The sequence below is a fragment of the Cervus canadensis genome, chromosome 33 (genome assembly GCF_019320065.1).
Source record: "Cervus canadensis isolate Bull #8, Minnesota chromosome 33, ASM1932006v1, whole genome shotgun sequence".
Lineage (NCBI taxonomy): Eukaryota > Metazoa > Chordata > Mammalia > Artiodactyla > Cervidae > Cervus > Cervus canadensis.
The window spans coordinates 16,917,395-16,937,178 of NC_057418.1; the positions used below are offsets into that span (position 1 = coordinate 16,917,395).

Sequence of the window (19,784 nt, forward strand, 5' to 3'; positions counted from 1 at the left end):
ATAATTATAGTCTGAAAAAATGGAAGCCTTGAAAGTAGATATGTTTGATGTATTTTGAAGGTATATGTGAAGCTGTCAAATTCTCATATAAAAACCACAATAAAATAGAAAAGAGCTGGAGTTTGGAGTCAAAAGTTACAAGATAGAGTTCAAGTTGTGCCATATTCTAGCTGTGTACTATGAGATAGTTAAATTCTATGGAAATTAGTTTGTCTTATCTATAATTTTATGAAATTCATCTGTATTATTTAACTTTCATAATATTTTTCATAATTACTACTCTGTAATAAAGAACAATGGATGTCAGGAATTTCTGTAAGGATTGTGATAACTATCCCTTAAGGCTTTGTTGACAAATGATCGGTTTTTCCTTTTCTAGAAACTTGGTGAACGCTGGACGGCTGTGTGCCGATGGACTGAAGAACGTTGGAATAGGTTGCGGGAAATCAACATTTTGTGGCAGGAATTATTGGAAGAACAGGTATGAAGCTGTATACATAATGGGCAAAAGTGGTGAAAAGTAACCCATCATTAATTATTGCTTTTGAATAAATCACTTATATTTCCTTTCTTTAGAAGGAAAATTTATAAATAATTATTTGTTATGTTAAAAGTCAGATTTCTGTCCATTTTATTATGCAGTTCCTTCATAGAGATTGCATTATAAATTAGCTGCATTGTAATAACAATTTGATCTTGTTGATTAGTTAGGTTAGTTTTTAGATATGCTAATTTTAGGATTTACTTGACATAATTTTTACTGCATTTGTGTTGGATAATGTATTTGAACTTGTAGCCACACAACCTAGTGCATGATTTGTGCTCAGTACATAATGATAAATGAATCCACTCAGTACTTTGTGAACTTTAAACCTGTGAATTTTAATCAGAATAACTGCTGAAATTAACAAGAAAAATATTATTTAGCAACACCGATGATTGAACACGTAGCTAATTTTTTTCCACCAAGGATTAACATAGAAAATGAACCTTTGGTGCAAAGCTGCCACTTAATGTTTTCAGTCTAATTCGCGGCCTTTTGCCCATCTCCATCCTTCCAGAAAAGCAACCATCAAAACAGAATACAAATAAGCAAGACTTTTCTTCAAAATGCCAGAGTTGTGGTGTAGAAAATAAACAGATACTCTGTTCCCACATCCCAGGGTCCACTGTGATTCTTTTAAATGCCTTTTATTTCCATCCACAAAAAGCAGCTATATTCTTTTCATGGGATAAAAACAAATGTATACTGTTTTGTGATTTACTAAATATGGTGGCAGAGAGAACTCTTGAAAAGCAGGTTGCAAAATTTGTCCCCATGTAAATTGTAAGTTACTGCCACCTGCCCTCAATCTTTGACCAGAATTTTCCTCTTAAGAATCGCATGATAGACCTGATTCTGATTTCTGAAATATTTACATTTTGCTTTACAAAGATTTAAATTTACTTATCTTTTCTTCAGGCTAAAAAGTCACATAGAATAATTGAAATTTAACTTCATTAATGACTGTAAGGAGACTGATTGCTCGGGGACCACTGTGTTATTCTTCTTAAAATAATTAAAGAATTAAAATAATTTAAAATTCAGAAAGAATCACAATTTGGTAATTAAAAATATTTAAAAATAGAGAGTGGCTAGGATTTTGACCATTTATTATGTTAGGTTTAAAACTGACCTTTGAATGGCCTTCTGTTAGTGATATGGGAGGAATCTTGTTAAAATGTAGAAATGAAGCCAACATTGGTACTTAATTGATAATTTGTTGTTACAGAGAATAAGACCAATCAACTGTGTCTGAATTAAACAGTCTTTCAAGGGATTATTTTTCACTTAGTTGCAGAGGCTTTAAGATAGTTAGAAATGTGTTCTGAGAATTAGTTCAAAATTTCTCCAGCATGAGGCAAGTGTGGGCAGCGGGATATTCTGTGATTGACTTTGACCTACCTTTCCAAACTTTCCCTCTGTCCTTTCTTGTTCTCAGCATTCAGATCCTGAATTCCCATTTTGTAGCTCATTCCGAGACTGTCGTGGCCACAAGAGTTTTGTTGTTTCTTCTCAGTGCTGTATTCTCAACGCATGGCCCATGGTGGATTCCTTATGGCTTTTGTCTTTGTATCGTTTTCATTTTTTTTGAAAGAGCGGACTAGTTTTCTAGTCTCTGTGTTTTTTTTTAAGTGTGGCATCTGCCTTTAAATACCTTTTTGCCTATCTGTTTTTAAGTTCTCCCCACCAGTTACCAACTCTTTTGAGTCCGGTTCCTCCAAGGGTCCTCTTGCCTCGTGATATTCGAGCCCATAGAATGAAACTGTCTGGTTCAGAAGCAAAGAATTTTATTCTTTGATGAAAGAATGGAAAGGAGTGAGCTTACGCTCTAGTCAGTGCTCTCCCTGGCAGTCAGTCATTGGTGGGGCTGATTTAGAGGGTTCCTGTTGGCGGGAGGGGACAGCGTTCTTGTGGCTTCCGGTCACAGGGCCAGGCACAGCCTCTATACCTGTCGCCGCCATCTTGGTCTGAGGCATCCCACACAGCACTTCTGCGTACAGGCTGCCCAGCTGAGGTGTTGGGCACAGTGATTCTTCTCTGGGAACTCTAATCCATCCTGTTAGGTGCGAGGGCTTTGCACACTGCCCCCTGTAAGCAAGTGAAGCTAGACTAAACCCAAAAGAGGTCACACCATGTCACTTAGATTCCACCTTATTTTCCCCAGTATCCCAGTGGGCTTTGCAGGGGAGATATCCATCAGGGACCATGAAGTTATTTATGAACTCCCTCCCCCTCCCCCAGTGTTTCAAAACTGGAAGCAGTCTCTTTGTGGTGTCTGCACTTTCTATCTGGTGCCACAGGTATTTTTGTGGTAACTCTTACTACATTGAGGACAGAATTCATATTTACATTATTTTCTTAATATTTGTCCTTTTCTGGGTGAAATATAAAGGCAGAGAATGGTTGTTAAGTAAACTGATAAATCAAACTTGAGAAAGAGTTGATTCCAAACACAGAACCAAGAATTGCCCCCCTCAACTCTATGAAAGAAGGTTTCTGTGGTAAATACTACATTTTGGGAAAAATTATACCAAGGCAGCCATTTTTTTTAATCCCTCCTTCAAATTTATCTCTTTACTAAATATCTTCTGTCTAAAAGACATGCATTGTTGGCCAGTGAAGTTTAAAAACTCTCATACTGGCTTTGGACTAGCCTCAGGCTTCTCCTTCTAATCATAACTGCTGTTGAATCTGGAGCATTAGTGTGGTTGTCCTGCAAGATACATGGAAAACCATCGGCTTTGGGGTGCGGGTCTGTGATCTGGCCCTGCAGTTTACAAGCCATGTAACTTGACTTCTCTCTCTTTCCTCCCTAACAGAGGGACTGAGAAAAGAAAATCTCTGACCTTCCCTCTGCATCTAGAGAGTTATAAAGTGATTCTTTTGGAGACTTGGATAGTTGGATTTAGCCTTTTAGAGCCATCAGACTCCCTGAGAATTAGGTTTAGTTTTCCAGGTTTGGGGCTAATTTTAGGTTGATCAGTTGCAAATCTGTGAAGGGTTATATCTTAAGCAAAGATATCTTTCTGAGCTTTTTTTATGCCTCAGGCTTAGGGGTTTGAAATCCTTCTTCTCTCAGATGTGGATAAAGCCTCTAGTAATGTAAAAATGAGAGATTTTAGAACTTGATTGAATTGAATTACCAAATGATTCCCTAAATATATTTCTAACTTTGGTTATTATTTGCAGTGCTTGTTGAAAGCATGGTTAACTGAAAAAGAAGAATCTTTAAATAAAGTCCAGACGAGCAACTTCAAAGACCAAAAGGAACTAAGTGTCAGTGTTCGACGACTGGCCGTAAGTGATGTCGTCAGCATCTCTCTGTGAGCCCTTGATATCTTAGTGTTTATTGTCGGTGGTTAATACAATTTAGTGAATGAATTCATTTCCCTAACACTAGAATGCTGCCCTGTGATGATCTAGAACCAGAAGTCTTATGTTTTAGCTTTAGGGAATTAAAGCAAGTAAATTTTGCTATAAAATAAACATGTTTACATTTTCTGACTGGGGAACAAGGAGATAAGTTCCTGTTTAAAGTGATGCAGTAATCTAATAAGTATCTGAAATACTAGATTTTGAAGGAAGACATGGAAATGAAACGCCAAGCATTGGACCAGCTGAGTGAGATTGGCCAGGATGTGGGGCAGTTACTTGATAATCCTAAGACATCCAAGAAGATCAACAGTGACTCAGAGGAACTGACTCAGAGATGGGATTCTTTGGTTCAGAGATTGGAAGATTCCTCCAACCAGGTACCTTTTGCTTTGGGTAATACCTTGTGCCATTAAGTAGAAATTATACATTCAGGTTTGTTTTAGTGTTTATGAAATAAGAGCAGTAGTTTAACTAAAAAGTTGTTTTTTTATACCTGGTTAACGGTAAAATTGAAAAATTGACATGTATCTTCTTTAGTTTTCTAAAGTAAATTTTAATAGACCTTAAAAAACTTATGATATCCAGTCATTCGACCATTAGTAACTGATAACACTTAGACATGAATCCATTAAATGATCTTTGTGCTCAGTCACTCAGTTGTGACCCCATGAACTGTAGCTCGCCAGGCTTCTCTGTCCATGGGATTTACCGAGCAAGAATACTGGAGTGGATTGCCATTTCTTTCTCCAAAATGATTTTTTCTTCTTAAATAATCTTATAAATTTGAAAAATATTTTAGCACCTTGATAAAAAATAACACTTTGGTCTGTACATGAATGTCCATAGCAGCAAAATTCACAATAGCCAAAAAGTGAAACAACCCATATATCCATCAATAGACACGTGGATGGACAAAATGTGGTCTATTCATACAATGGAATATTATTGTGTGCTGTCTGCCAAGTCACTTCAGTCGTGTTCTACCCTTTGCAACCCTACGGACTGTAGCCTTCCAGGCTCCTCTGTCCGTGGGATTCTCTAGGCAAGAATACTGGAGTGGGTTGCCATTTCCTACTCCAGGGGATCTTCCCAAGCCAGGGATCAAACCTGCATCTCTTACATTTTCTGCATTGGCAGGCAAGCTCCTTACCCCCAGCGCCACCTGGGAATATTATTAAGTAATAATGAAATAATGTACCAATACATGATACAACAGAGATCAACCCCTGAAAACATTGTGCTAAGTAGCTCGTCACAAGGTTAATGCACTGATTCTATCTATTAATACATGCCATATCCAGAATACACAAATCTGTAGAGACAGGAAGTAGATTAGTCATTTCCAGAGGGCAAGAGGGAGAGAAGGATGGGAGTGACTGTTACTGGGTATGGGATTTCCTTTTGATATGATAAACCTACTCTGGAATTAGAAAGTGGGCATGGTTGCACAACATCTCTGAATATATTGATTACCTTGGGATCATATATTTTCGAAGGGAGAATTTTATGGCTTGTGAATTATATCCCAATAAAGCTGTTGTAAAACATTAAACCTGGTTAATTTTTATTTCAGGTGACTCAGGCTGTTGCAAAGCTGGGAATGTCCCAGATTCCTCAGAAGGATCTGTTAGAGACGGTTCGCCTAAGAGAACAAGTAACTACAAAAAGGTCTAAGCAAGAGCTGCCTCCTCCTCCTCCCCCAAAGAAGAGACAGATCCCTGTGGATTTGGAAGCTAAAAAAAAGTGAGAACTATTTTGCACATGATATATTAATATTTTGTGCTTGGTACTTATTTTGTACTGATCACTAATCATATGCAAATTTAAGCATAATTATTGTAATGGAAATTCAACTACTGAACCACTCACTACCTCTGAGTCTTCTGAATATTCCACTTTATACTGGTTAAGCATCTAAGTCATCTGGATGATTTTATTTATCTTTGGTTCGATTGGGAGAACTGTGTGCCCGCAGCCTTCATGGACAGAATATATCGTTTCCTGAGTTCTTTCTTTCCCATTGTTTCCTGTGGGCGGATATAATTGTCCACGATCCTTTGTTTATCCTTTCTTCCACTGTCACAGTTCCTACAGTTTTGCTTCAGATCTATCTCCTTATTCTTTGTGACTCTCCTTCTTCTTACCTTTAAAAGATACTTAATTCAGGGAAGTAATTCCTTTGGATCTTTCTTTTTTCCTTCCCTTTCTCTCTTCATGTCTTCTTTCTTTCTTTGTTAATTCCTTTGTCTTAGTAACAGATTCTTCATGTTATCAAAGATCCATCTTTGGTAAAATTTGTTTCATTTTCTGACTCAAAAGAAACTTAGGATCTTCATAGGAGGAACAGCCATGTCTGGCATACATTGAGCTTTCACCAGTGTTGGACTATGGGCCAGGGACCATGCTCACCGGCCCTGGAGCAGATAGTCTCAGAGCAGCCCATGAATACTGCTGTTTTCTTGCCCTCTGACAGTAGAATTCCAGTGCTTGGGTACATGGGCGGTTACTTTTGCCTGAATAAAAATGATATGATTTCCCCAATTTAGCTTTTGTGAGACAAAGCAGGATTGCAGTTTTACCTGTTGACTTTAGTTTTGGTATTAAGGCTGCGTTCCTGCCTCCTAACAGCATCTCCTTGTAGGACCAAGCCTTGGACCTCTGAGTTGCAAACATCAGCTGTGGGACTTTTACTTCTGGAGCCAAGGCAGCAGATGAGGGAGATGCTTGTGATGCTGATCTTACTGTGGACCTTTGATTTCCTGAGTGTTTATATTCTGTCCGTATATCAGGCAGTGTGTATCTCCAGTGCTGACTTTGTGTGTTTGGAAGCTGGGCAGGCTGTGAAAGACTAGGGTGCATGAATAGGTTCTGGTACCAGTTCTAACTTCACAGGTTAGGGGTTTATTCCTCCAGGTCTGCTTTCTCCTGCTCCTCCCCCATCGCAGATCAGATGCCAGATTACCTATGCTTCTTACCAACTGGCTACAGGTTAGAGGGTTCCACCACCTCTTCCTTGGACTTCAGATGCCAGTTACAAATCCAGATGGTTACCTATAGTTCTGACCAACTGGCTATAATTCAGAGATTTCTAACACCACCTCCTCTGCTTCAGTTAACTTGGTAGAGCAGCTTATAGAACTCAGGAAAACATTTTGCTTAATAGATGACTGATTTGTTATAAAAGGATACAATTCAGGGAGAGCTGGACTGAGGAGCTGCAGAGGGCGAGACATGGGGAGAGAGGGTGTGGGCTCCCATGGCCTCTCTAGGTGCCCTGCTCGCCCTGAACATCCACGTGCTCACCTACCCGAAGCTCTCTGATGCCTATGCTTGTGGGTTTTTAGGGAGGCTGAATTACAAAGTCATGATTGGTTAGATCTTTGATCTCTGGCGATTGATTCAACCTCCAGCCCCTCTCCTCTTCCCTGAGGTCAGGGGTGGAAGGTGAGACTACAAGTTCCAACCCTCTAATCACAAGGTTCGGTCTCCGGACAACCAGCCTACCTTTTTAGACGGGATTCAAAAGTCATCTCACTAACATGACAAATGACACCTTTGTTGCCCTGATCACTTTGGAAATTCCAAGAGTTTGGGAACCCTGTGTCAGAAGCAAGGCCGAAGACCAAATATTTATTTCTTACTGTAAATCACAATGTCGCGGTGCCTAACTATACAATCTCACACATGTCCATGTTGTATAGGGTGAGTTCTGTTGCAAGAAACAGAATACTGTGCCCAAAGTGACTTATACAGCGAGGTCATCGACTATCTCATGTTGCAAGAGGTCCGGAGGTGGGGCAGTTTGAATGGGATGGTAGGGGTCAGCATTGTGGCATCTTGTCTCTGCCATCGTCAGCATGTTAGCCAGGTAAAAGGCAAAACTTGTCTTTTCGTGGTCCCAAGATGCTGCTGTAGCACTTGGCATAACAACTTTGTATAACCTGCTTTACACGCAGGCAGGGAAGTTTTTCCTTATTTGTCTTCTAAAAGAATTTTTTTTTCTTTTTTTTAATCAGGGAGAAAGGCCTTTTCTGGAAGATATTAGCTAACTCCCTGACTCTGGTCTCACTGGCCAAAACTCAGACATTTGCCCTGCCCTGGGTTCCTGGGAGGTTAAATCTATCGTGTGTTTTCCATCTCTGTAGTTGTGTTCTGGGGGTACTCAGGCAGCTAGGAAGAAATGTGGGGAGGGAGGTGTCTGTTGGGTGGGCAACCAGTTGTGAGTTCCATAGTCTTCTGTCTGCGATTTGATTGATGCACAAATAGCTTCAGTTCATTCTTAGACACATAGAGGCTTGAGTATATTCAGTTTGTTATAATAGCAGTGAAATTTCATTATTAGAAAATTTGCCCAAATATTGTGTTTTTTTAAACTTTAAAACCCTTCTCAGTCTACTCATGGTGCTAGTTTTGCATTTTGGAGTGATATGCAACCACATCACTCCCCCTTCAATATGGTACCTCTTCCGGATTTAAGGATACGTTTCATATTCTAATTTACATTGTCCTAAAGTCCAGAATATTGTTAAGCATCCTAGTGAGACTTGATTTTCAGATCCTTTAATATTTTTAGTCTGATGTAGAAAGCATTATTAGCTTATCTTAAAATGGGCTGTCTGAACAGGTATGAACCTTGAATAACTGCATAGCACAGCTTATAATACATGCTTCAAAAGTAACAGTTGATTTCCCCTTCTCCTCTCCTGGTGCTGCTAGTGGCTGTTTTTTTTTTTTTTTTCCTTTTAACACCATAGTAACAGTCATTTCCTATAATCTAGATTTCTATCTATTAACATGACCTGAGATGATCATGGAGGCTCTAATGCATTCACATTGTTCTTGCTCATATTGAGGGCAGAGATGGACTGAGACTCCAAGGTCATTTAAAACATTTGGTTTGTGCTCCTGAAAGATTAAATAGAAATCTGCTGTGAAGATGACATGAGGAGGGTACCGTGGTTTGACTGATACTGTGACCTTTGGATATTTACCTAGGGTGTCACAAAATCCCATTCAAATGACGAGAAGAATTTACCTTGGTGAAAAGACAAATACTCAGAATTCACTTTCAGCCAGGTTTCCCAGAAGAATCAGCAAGGACAACCTGTGCTTACCTGAGAATCTCTAAAAATACCCAGAAGTTGCTTTGAGCTCTGGGTGCAGAGTCCTGCTCAGCTTAAATCGCAGCTCTACCCTTTGTTAGCTTTGTGGTCTGGAGAAGTTATTTAAAACCTCTGTGAGCTCAATTCCATCATCATTAGAAGGGATAATCATAGTGCATACTCACAGGGTTGTTGTGAGGATTCCTGGAGTTAATAACACACAGAAACCATTTCGAAAAGGGCCTGGCGTATGGCCAGCACCCAGGGAATGTTTCTCGTCTTGCTCCTGGCAACTGTGGTTTTAACTGACCTTCTCAACACCTCCCGGGTCTGTTCCCTTTTTTCCTTTTCCACTGTTACTTAGTTCTGGCTCCTGTGACTACCACCGTCTATTCTCTGGACTTGCCGCTCTTCTTTCTTTTCAGGGACCCAAAAGGATAAATATAATCATGTCAGTCCCATGCTTTAAGCCCCTCACTGGCTTTCTGTTGCCTTTCGGTTAAGATCCTGCTCCTTCAGCTAGCCTGCAGGGCCTTCCAGCTCCTGGTCCGAGAGGCTCTCTGCCGCCTCATCTCTTGCTCCTCCCTGCTTAGGTAGTGCTCGCTATTCCAATTGCGCTCAACTGCTTACAGTGCTCAAAGTGTGTGCCTCCCTTTCTTTGTTCTCCTCTGGCAAGGATAACTCCTGGACATAAAGCTGTTGTTCTCCAGGAAGCCGTCCCTCCCCGATTGAATTAGGAGGCATCCTGTGAATTTCTGGGGTCGTTTCTGGTTTACCTTTATATTAAGAGCCCAGTCCAGTGCCTGGCATATATGAGGCTCAGTAATTTCATGTTGAATTAAAGAAGGCATTAGTTTAGGAATGTCTGTACTTGTTACCTGTGAGTATCTCACCATATCTGTTTTTCATGATCTACAAAGAGCTTGTAAAAATACAAGGGGTTTCTTATAATGTTTAAAAATTTTTATTTAATAATTTTTATTTATTAACTTTACAACTTTGTTCCTCTTTTCATACTTTAAACTGTAAATGTATGATGTGATTTTGTGTGGTTACTGTATTTCTGGGTTGCCTTTATTTTTGAGGCGTGTTTAAAACCACATGCCCTATCGGCGTTGTGGTTGCTCTCTTTCTTGAGCCAAGTGAAACAATAGTAGAAAATGAATGACAATTGGTAACATCTGAATCTTAAATCAGGTTTGATGCTATAAGTGCTGAGCTGTTGAACTGGATCTTGAAATCAAAGACTGCCATTCAAGCCACAGAGATAAAAGAGTATAAGAAGATGCAAGAAACGTCAGAAATGAAAAAGAAGTTGAAGGTAAAAGATAAAACAAAAATATAGCAGTGAATAAAATATTTCATCAGAATGGATCTGCTGTTGGCATAAAGATGTGATGGGATCCAAAAATTTTCCTGTAAAATAAATGTAGCCATAAGGTAGCTTTTAGAACTCTCTATTACATTTTGAATCTGTTCAAGCTAGCTGACATCAATTCCCTTTTTTCTACCTTCTTTAACCACTGAGATGTGCAGGAAGGGACACTTGCTAAGATGGTCCAGTTGTTACAACTCTTTTAGCTTGATTAGATCTATCGTAGTCTGACACCTAATATATGAATGTATGCTGAAGATGTTTTGGCTTCTGAATACAACAAGCAATTTCGAATCTCCAGATTTCTTCTATATACATTCTTTTTAGATAAGAGATGTATTTTAAAAAACAGCTATAAAATGTATGGGATCTTAGCTGTGCTACTTTATACTGCGTGTGTAGTACTGTAAATTGAAGCAGGAGGTTGTAGTGATTTATGTTGTTGGTGTTCATGAAGTCTCTGTGCATCTTTGCATGAATTATTTGGGCACTTTGAGCAGGTCTATATTGCCATCTCCATCACCAGTGGAGTTTGTAAAGAGTTTCAGTTCAGTTCAGTTGCTCAGTCATGTCTAACTCTTTGTTACCCCATGGACTGCAGCGTGCCAGGCTTCCCTGTCCATCACCAACTCCTGGAGCTTACTCAAACTCATGTCCATCGAGTCAGTGATGCCATCTAACCATCTCATCCTCTGTCATCCCCTTCTCCTCCTGCTTTCAATCTTTCCCAGCATCAGGGTCTTTTCCAGTGAGTCAGCTCTTCACATCAGGTGGCCAAGGTATTAGAGCTTCAGCTTCAGCATCAGTCCTTCCAATGAATATTCAGGGTTGATTTCCTTTAGGATTGACTGATTTGATTTTCTTGCAGTCCAAGAGACTCTCAAGAGTCTTCTCCAACACCACAGTTCAAAAGCACCAGTTCTTCCGCACTCAGCTTTTTTTATGGTCCAACTCACATCCATGCACAACTACTAGAAAAACCATAGCTTTGACTAGACAGACCTTTGTTGGAAAAGAGTTTGGAGAACGTTTGGAAATGTGAGTTAGAAAGTAGTAGGTACTGTGGGAATTGAGAGGAGGCCAGGATTGCAGCTGTCTCTATCTACTGGTGAAGGCTTGGAGCTGGGCTCAAGGGCAAACCTGGCAGGCAGTGCCCTTGAGCAGAGGCTCAGAGTGGGGCAATCATGCTGCAATGCTTGGAACAGAGAATTTGTTTTGTTTTGTGCTAGATGTGTGTGTAAAAGTGGTAGAGAATTAAGGCTAGAGAGGTGGTTTGGGGTTAGACCTGACTTTGAATGTTTGTGTGAGAAGTTGAGACTGATTTTTGCTTTACCATTTCCACTGTGACTGTTCTTAGCTAGAGGTCACCACTGACGATTGCTTTCAAAAGGATAGGTTTCCGTTTTCCTCAGATCTCCCTTCTCTGCAGCATTTGCCACTGTTGACCTTCCCTTCTCAAATTCTCAGTGGTCAGTCTAAGACATCAGTCTGATCATGCAGCTCCAGTGCTTGCAATTAATTGATGACTTCCCTTTGCTGTGGGGAGATGATGTAAATGATGCCAGGCCCCAGCATACAAGGCCTCCCAGGCCTGTGTCTTCTCTACCCCTCAGCACAGCCTCTGCAGCTCTCATTCACTCCTCAGAGCTCCAGCCCTCCTGACTCCTGTGTTTTTCTCAATCCTTTGCCTTCTCCATGTGTTGTTTTCCGGGCTCCAAATGGCCATTTAGTAAGCCTTTATGCTTTGTGGCTGAAATGCCCTCTATTTCAGAAAGCTTCCATTAGCCGCGATAGGCAGATTCCATATTGCTTTGACCATACCTCTGTGAAAACCCTTATTGCACTTACATCATTGTTTATATGTCTACTGCCAGTGCTTAGAAAGTGAGGGTGATTTTCCACTGAAGCATGTGTTTTCAGCACTCTGTAAAGTTCTAGGCTTGTGGAAGGAGAGAATGATGACTGTGGACAGTGGGGACGTGGAAGCACCATTATCAGAGCCCTCTGCACAGGGGATCAAGAGAGCCAGATGGGAGAGCTGTGTTCCATGATTTCATGTGCTTCTGAAAGACCAATAGAGGCTATTAATCAAAGGCAGTAAACTGGCAGAGAACTTGGAAGTCATAGTGATCTTTATGGAACAAGTCCCATAAAATATTGATAAGTTCTGTCCTGTGATCTAGACACAATTTTACTTACAGAAATTGTTATTGTAATATTTGAGAGGAAAAAAATAACAATTGTGGAAGGGATAGGCTACCCACTCCAGTGTTCTTGGGCTTCCCTTGTGGCTCAGCTGGAAAAGAATCCACCTGCAATGTGGGAGACCTGGGTTCGATCCCTGGGTTGGGAAGATCCCCTGGAGAAGGGAAAGGTTACCCACTCCAGTATTCTGGCCTAGAGAATTCTGTGGACTGTATAGTCCATGGGGTCGCAGAGAGTCGGACACCATGTGTATGTAAGGCATGATTGCAGTTCTTATGTTTTTCCTTTATAAGTTTCCTTATTTTGTTGTTTTAGACAAATAGTGTCAGTGGGATGGGAAATATGTAAAATAAAGAAAATTTAACCATTGCTAATTTTTCTTGCAAATTTGGGAAATATCAGCTAGTTTTGTTTTAATGAAGGAATAACTTGTTCTGATGCAATATCTGAGTGGAGAATCCTTTGTTCAATCTACCACTGCCATAAAAAGTAGGAGAACAAAGATAATTATCAATTGGAGAAATTTCTAATATTGACTGTGTACACAAAAATTTGAGTGTGTGTGTGTCTGTGTGTGTGTGTCCATGATCTTGCTCAGCCTTTTCTTACTGATTCTGGAAGATTTTGTGTTCTTCTGTCTCTGAGATATAGGGACATAGAGAATATCAAACCATAGAGACATAAATATGAAAATTAGCAGCCATTTTTCAAATATAAAGAATATAATTCTTTAGTTTGGTCCTGAAACATATTGTCAGTGTCTAAAAATTATGTGTGAATTATGTTTGTGGTTAAAATTTGCATTATACCCTATGCTTAATATGAAACCAACAAATGATATTGAGACTCAAATTATTTCTTTCTTAAATCTTAAATAATTTATGTTTGGTAATCTCTGTCTTCATAGCACATTCATTTGACTCAAACTTATTTTTACTGAGTTCATATATGTGACTAGATATCCTGGATCTAAAATACTAATTTTAATTATTTCCTCTGATAGAATCTCATAACTGTAGTGTACAACTTTTTCTCTTATAAAAGAAATGAAGGTTTTATACTGTTTGTTTGAATTTACCTTTTGACATTTAATAACCTCTGCCCTCTGGAGGGCAGCCTGAAATGGCATAGTTTTATCTTGTAGTATTTTCTTAGGTAAACTTTGTAACACCTAAAGAGAATGTGGAAGGGCCATAAAATATAAAAATGTCAAGAAGCATCAGCATTATACTAGAAGAAAGTTTGAACTATTCTTATATTTGGAACTTTATTTTCAGGGATTAGAAAAAGAACAGATGGAAATAAAACCCCGACTGGATGAATTACACCAAACTGGACAAATCCTTTTGGAGCAAATGGGAAAAGGTGAGAACTTTGCTTTTCAAAAAATATTTTCTTAGATGGTGACATTGAATGCTGTTTCAGTTCAGTCACTCAGTCATGTCTGACTCTTTGCTACTCCATGGACTGCAGCATGCCAGGCCTCCCTGTCCATCACCAACTCCCAGAGATTACTCAAACTCATGTCCATCGAGTCAGTGATGTCGTCCAACCATCTCATCCTCTGTCGTCCCCTTCTCCTCCCGCCTTCAATCTTCCCCGGCATCAGGGTCCATTCTACTGAGTCAGTTCTTCTCATCAGGTGGCCAGAGGATTGGAGTTTCAGCTTCAGCATCAGTCCTTCCAGTGAATATTCAGGACTGATTTCCTTGAGGATGGACTGGTTGGATCTCCTTGCAGTCCAAGGAATTCTCAAGAGTCTTCTCCAATACCACAGTTCAAAAGCATCAATTCATTGGTGCTCAGCTTTCTTTATAGTCCAACTCTCACATCCATACATGACTACTGGAAAAACCATTGCTTTGACTAGACAGACCTTTGTTGGCAAAATAATGCTATTTACCGTTTAACAAATAAAATATTTACTTGTAAGACTCTAGCCCTCTTTTTGCTAGAAAAATGGTTTTTCATAAAAATTTCTAGGCAGCAGAATCATTTTAGAAATGAAAATTTATGCTGAAGCTGATTATATAAAACAGATAATAGCAAAGTTGTTCTGCTTTTATATGGATCAGTTCAGTTCAGTTCAGTTCAATCACTCAGTTGTGTCTGACTCTTTGCGACCCCATGGACTGCAGCACGCCAGGCCTCCCTGTCCATCACCAACTCCCGGAGTTTATTCAAATTCATGTCCATTGAGTCAGTGATCAACATCTCATCCTCTGTCATTCCCTTCTCCTTTCTCCTTCAATGTTTCCCAGCATCAGGGTCTTTTCAAATGAGTCAGCTCTTCCCATCATGTGGCCAAAGTATTGGAGTTTCAGCTTCAGCATCAGTCCTTCCAATGAATATTCAGGACTGATTTCCTTTAGGATTTATATGGATATTTATATGGATAAGAGAACCCAAATAAAACTCTCATGATTTAGCAGGAGTTAAAATCCAGTTGTGTGGGAGATTTTAAAATCTCATCCTTGGGGTTACATGTTGGAGGGAGGCAGTAAAAGAAAATGTTACGTTGGCGGTATCAGGGATGCGAAGTTATATTAGGGTAAATTCATTGAGATTATTTGATTTTTGATAGCTTTCAGTGCATTATGTTGATTTAGTACAGGTATTTCATTATAGTTAAATTTGACAAGGTGTTACTTGTACTTGAAATTTTTACCTACATTAAAGAACTTGTTTTTCCCCATAGACCCAGTGGCTCTGGAGAATGTAAAGATTAATATTTCTGCCAAACAGTTTTGTATATGATTCTTTTTGGGTCTTGCTTTGAAAGACTCTTCTTATAAACCCTATTCTTTATTCCAACAATAAGTGATTTGGAAGTCTGTTGCAATTCTCCTTGATAAAATCCAGAGATGCTCCAAGCCAAGTTATGAGTATTAGTAGATGAGACTCTTCAACAATGTAGTTTTCAACCTTTTTATTTTTTGACTTCTTACTATAGAAAATGGAAATATACACAAAGCAGATAGAATAGTACAGTGAACCTCCGGTATCAATTATCCCTTCAGTAATTAATGATAGTCTACCATTCTCGAATTATCTATACTTCTACTCCTCATCCACTTAATCATTATTACTATTTTCACATTTTTATAGTTACATTGAAATATATGAAACTGTGTTGTTTTGACAAACCTACACACACTTATGAATATATAGACTATTTCCACCCTTCCAGAAAGATACCTGGTGTCTGTAATGGATCAATCAATTGCTTCCATCTCAGAAAACCACATTTTAAAACACTGTAGATTGTTTTTCCCTCTGCCTTTTGAAAAATATGTCAATTTATTTTGTATATGTACTGAGGTCACATACACAGACAAAGACATGTATGTGTCCAGTATATATACATTTATTTATTAATTACGCAAATGTACCACTGTCATAAATTATTAGTACAGCTTAATTTCTTTCTTTCCTTCTCCCTCCCTCATTCCTTCTGTCTCTCTTTCCCTCCCTGTCTCTCTACTTCCCCTTCCTTCCATGTAGAATAGTATTTTCATTCACAGTCCACCGTAAGTGTCTTATTACTGGGTGTGGGCACCCCACTTGAAGATTACACTTTTAAGTATTTACTTGAAGGGACCTAGAGACAGAGAATGTAATTTCCTTTTAAGATACTTCAATAATTACAATAAATTGTGTGTTAAGTTCATGTTAGTTAACAATCATAGTTTCTTCACTTCTACATCAACATTTGAGCTTGGAAACCAGACTTTATCTGGGTGATGAGGGGGTAATTTCATTAGTCTGTGAACTGAATTAACTTCTTGTCTGTCTCAGGTTTTGGTGGGTATGGCAGATATAGAGTTCAGAGACTCATAGGAAGAATACATAGGGAGGGAGGTGGTGAGAGGTGATATGTTAAAGCAAGAATAACACTGAATTGGGGAATGAATGGGAGACCTTGGTGTCTCCTGTCTTTTCCTAGTTTTGTGTCATTGGGCAAATCAAGTAACCTTTTTGTTACTTTGCTCCTTTGTCTAGAAAGTGAAGAAGTTTTGATAGGTGATTACACCTTTTGCTTGATAAAATCTTACTGTGAATAGGCATTTTCTATAATATATACTCTGAAAACTGAGTTCATGTGGAAGTGCTATTTGCGAAAGATCAAGTACAAATATCAGGGAATATATGATATTTTATAAAGGGGTGAATTTTGTGACCTCATGTATACTTGTTTAATTTTATAGTGAACCTTTGATATTTTGCGTTACCTTTTTTTTTTTTTTTTTGAGCTTTGGTAGGAGTGGAAATTCATTCATTCCCTACAGGGCCCCAATTCTGTTTATTTTAAAAAACATCTGTCGTTAAAATTTTTTAAGATGGGATGTGAAGCTTAGAAATGGGGACATCGATCAGAAAAGAGTCTATATATTCTGGGTTTAATTTTCCCTTTTTTGGGGAGTGTGTGCCTTTTGTTAGTGAGAGAATAAAAGTGATTTAAAAATTTCCCACTGTCATTCCATTTTATCCATTATTCTAATTTTATGGTTGTTGCATTTTCCTTCTTAACATGTCGTTAGTGCTGTTAATCCTACTGCTGTTTTAAAACCAGAAATGTTGAACAGAAATGAAAGAACAACTGGGTGATCCTCCCTGCCCTTCCTCCTCCTCAATACATTTGAAATAAATCCTAGACCTTGGATAATTAATGTAGAAGTTTTTTTAACTTTACCCAGAGTAAATTTACCCAGAGTCTGCCTATGTAAGGATGCAGATACATGATTCAGTTCAGTTAGAAAAACACATCAAATTCTTCAGTAGACAGATGTTCAAATAATGGCATCACTGGTTTTCTCAAACTAGTTTCATCAAAACATTCCAGTACAGTGCAGTCTGATAGGACCTTTCTACCTAACACGCGTGAATTACGTTTTGTGACATCTCTTGTAGCACAAAAATGTTTTTAAAAAGTGAAATAATTTGTTTTGTTTGACTTTCACAACTGCCATACCAAACCTGGTTTTCTTGGTTTTCTTATTTTATTCCAAAAGATTGTTAATTACTATAACAGAAAAGTGGGTCACTTGGATGATGTGGCTTTAAGAACTGACTCCTAATTGGCAAAGTCCTTGTGGCTCAGATGGTAAAGAGTCTGCCTGCAATATGGGAGAGCCAGGTTTGACCCCTGGGTTGGGAAGATCCCCTGGAGAAGGAAATGGCAACCCACTCCAGTATTCTTGTCTGGAGAATTCCATGGACAGAGGAGCCTGGTGAGCTATAGTCCATGGGGTTGCAAAGAGTCAGACCTGACTGAGTGACTAACACACATAAGCCTAAGGAATTTGATAATGATGAAGTGTTTTGCAAACATTTCCCTAGATTTTAATAGTGATAGATTGAAAAGCTAAAGTCAAGTGAGAGTAAGTAGCCAGAATATGTTATATTTTATCCCTTCTGGAAAATTGATACAATGATGGGATATTGATTTTGGCTTTAGGTCAATCATCTAAGAGTTGGATGTTCTATAGAAATAGAAAAGCTATTACTCTGGACCTCTAGGAGCAAAACAATTGTTTTAAAAGACAGTGTATGGTTTTCCTTTTTAAAGATGTAAACTGCACTTTATTTATTACTTTGATACTTGTCCAAACTATAATAATATCAATCTTAGAGGAGGGAGATTTAAATTTCGAGAACTGGTTTGAAAGGGCAAAGTGGATGGATGGTGAAATATCGTCAGTGAATAAAAAAAATATTTGAAGATTTTCCAGAATTGCCTAGAACCTAAAATAACTATCTCTTACCTATTTTCTGGATTTGTGGTGACAATTTTCCATCTCAGGAATTTTATTTGCCAGCTTAATTTCCTTTCTTGTTTATCATAAATTACCCTGACATGTAAATTTGAAGTGGCTGATGTTATTTCTTTGTCCACTTAAAATAGAAATGGCCAGGCAGAAGCACAGGCTAGATTTCCATTGCTCAGGTAGTTGTCAGAAAAAACTATTTTTTTTTTTTTTAGTAATTTATTTAGTTTATGACCTGAATTAACAGGGATAATTGAACTTGAACTGTGGTGTGAATGTTTTGTCTAGGTGTGATATTGTATTACTTGTGTAATGATGGACAGTTTACTTCAGCAATTGACATGGGTGATATATGCACATTATGTAATGTCACATTTGCATTTTTAATTTTCAGTGGATGTGGTGTGTTACAAAAATTTTCAAAATTGCATCATCTCTGGATCCTAAGTGATCTTTTGTCTTACATGCCATTTTTCCCCCATAGAGCTCTCATTACCCTGGATTTTGATGGCATATATTTACAAAGTTTTTGGCCCTCCTGCTTAAATAATAAAGATGTTAAGCCCATCTTTTCAACATGCATGCCCTCCTCAGGAGATAACATTTTTTTTTTGCAGATTTCCCATAATTTTTCATAGTAATTTTATGACTTGATGGTATTTTATATTAAGGGAAAGACTATGATAAAGTCTGTTATATATAACTCTTATTTTTATGAACATTCTCTACCTCTCAAAAATATGAGACAAACAAAATTATAAGATGTCAACAATAAACATAATGGTGGTTTTTTTTTCTTTCTTATATGTTTCTGAAGTAGATAATCTTAACACTGCATTGATATTTTGGCATTTCCTGGTCTATGTGTAACATTCCAATAGGCTTGCTAATGCTTCTTGCTGAATCCTGCCTGCTGGCTTCCTATTCCTGCACTCACCAGGTTGCTCCCAGCACTCGGGACTCTTGACATTTGTTTTGCAATTCCTATGACATGTGGGTTTGGTCACCAAAGTCTCAATCTTTCTCCTCCTTTTTCTCTCTTTTTCCTGGTGACAGAGGGCCTACCTTCTGATGTCAGAGCCCCAGACAAATCCAAACACTTCATTTTATTTCTCAGACTCAGACTAGAAACTAATAGAGCAGTAGGTTGCTAAGGACAGAAACACATACCTATAGAGAAGGCAGTGGCTGACACTCCACTGTTAGCTTTTTGTGATGGTCACCCCACTCCTGAACTGCTATTACAAGCTCCCCCTCTCCTGTTTTTATCAGGGAATTAAGCATAATTATTTTTGAGAGCATCATTTTAATTTTTGTTGTGTAAAAAGGAACTTAAGAGAGTGATCAGTAAACATGATACTGCCTCATTATTTTCAATATGTTATAATGTTTACAGCAAATTGAAAACTAATTTT

At 38.5% G+C, this 19,784-nt stretch overlaps 1 protein-coding gene across 7 annotated transcripts in view; it reads left to right on the plus strand.

Moving 5' to 3' along the window:
- UTRN (utrophin) overlaps positions 1-19,784 on the plus strand; it is a 538,889-nt gene that overhangs the window by 143,474 nt on the left and 375,631 nt on the right. For all 7 annotated transcript variants that reach the window (XM_043457450.1, XM_043457448.1, XM_043457451.1 and 4 more), the window contains 6 exons: positions 380-481; positions 3,734-3,841; positions 4,117-4,296; positions 5,493-5,662; positions 10,219-10,342; positions 13,879-13,966. In XM_043457450.1, coding sequence (XP_043313385.1) covers positions 380-481; positions 3,734-3,841; positions 4,117-4,296; positions 5,493-5,662; positions 10,219-10,342; positions 13,879-13,966 — 772 coding nt within the window. The remainder of the gene's footprint in view (positions 1-379; positions 482-3,733; positions 3,842-4,116; positions 4,297-5,492; positions 5,663-10,218; positions 10,343-13,878; positions 13,967-19,784) is intronic.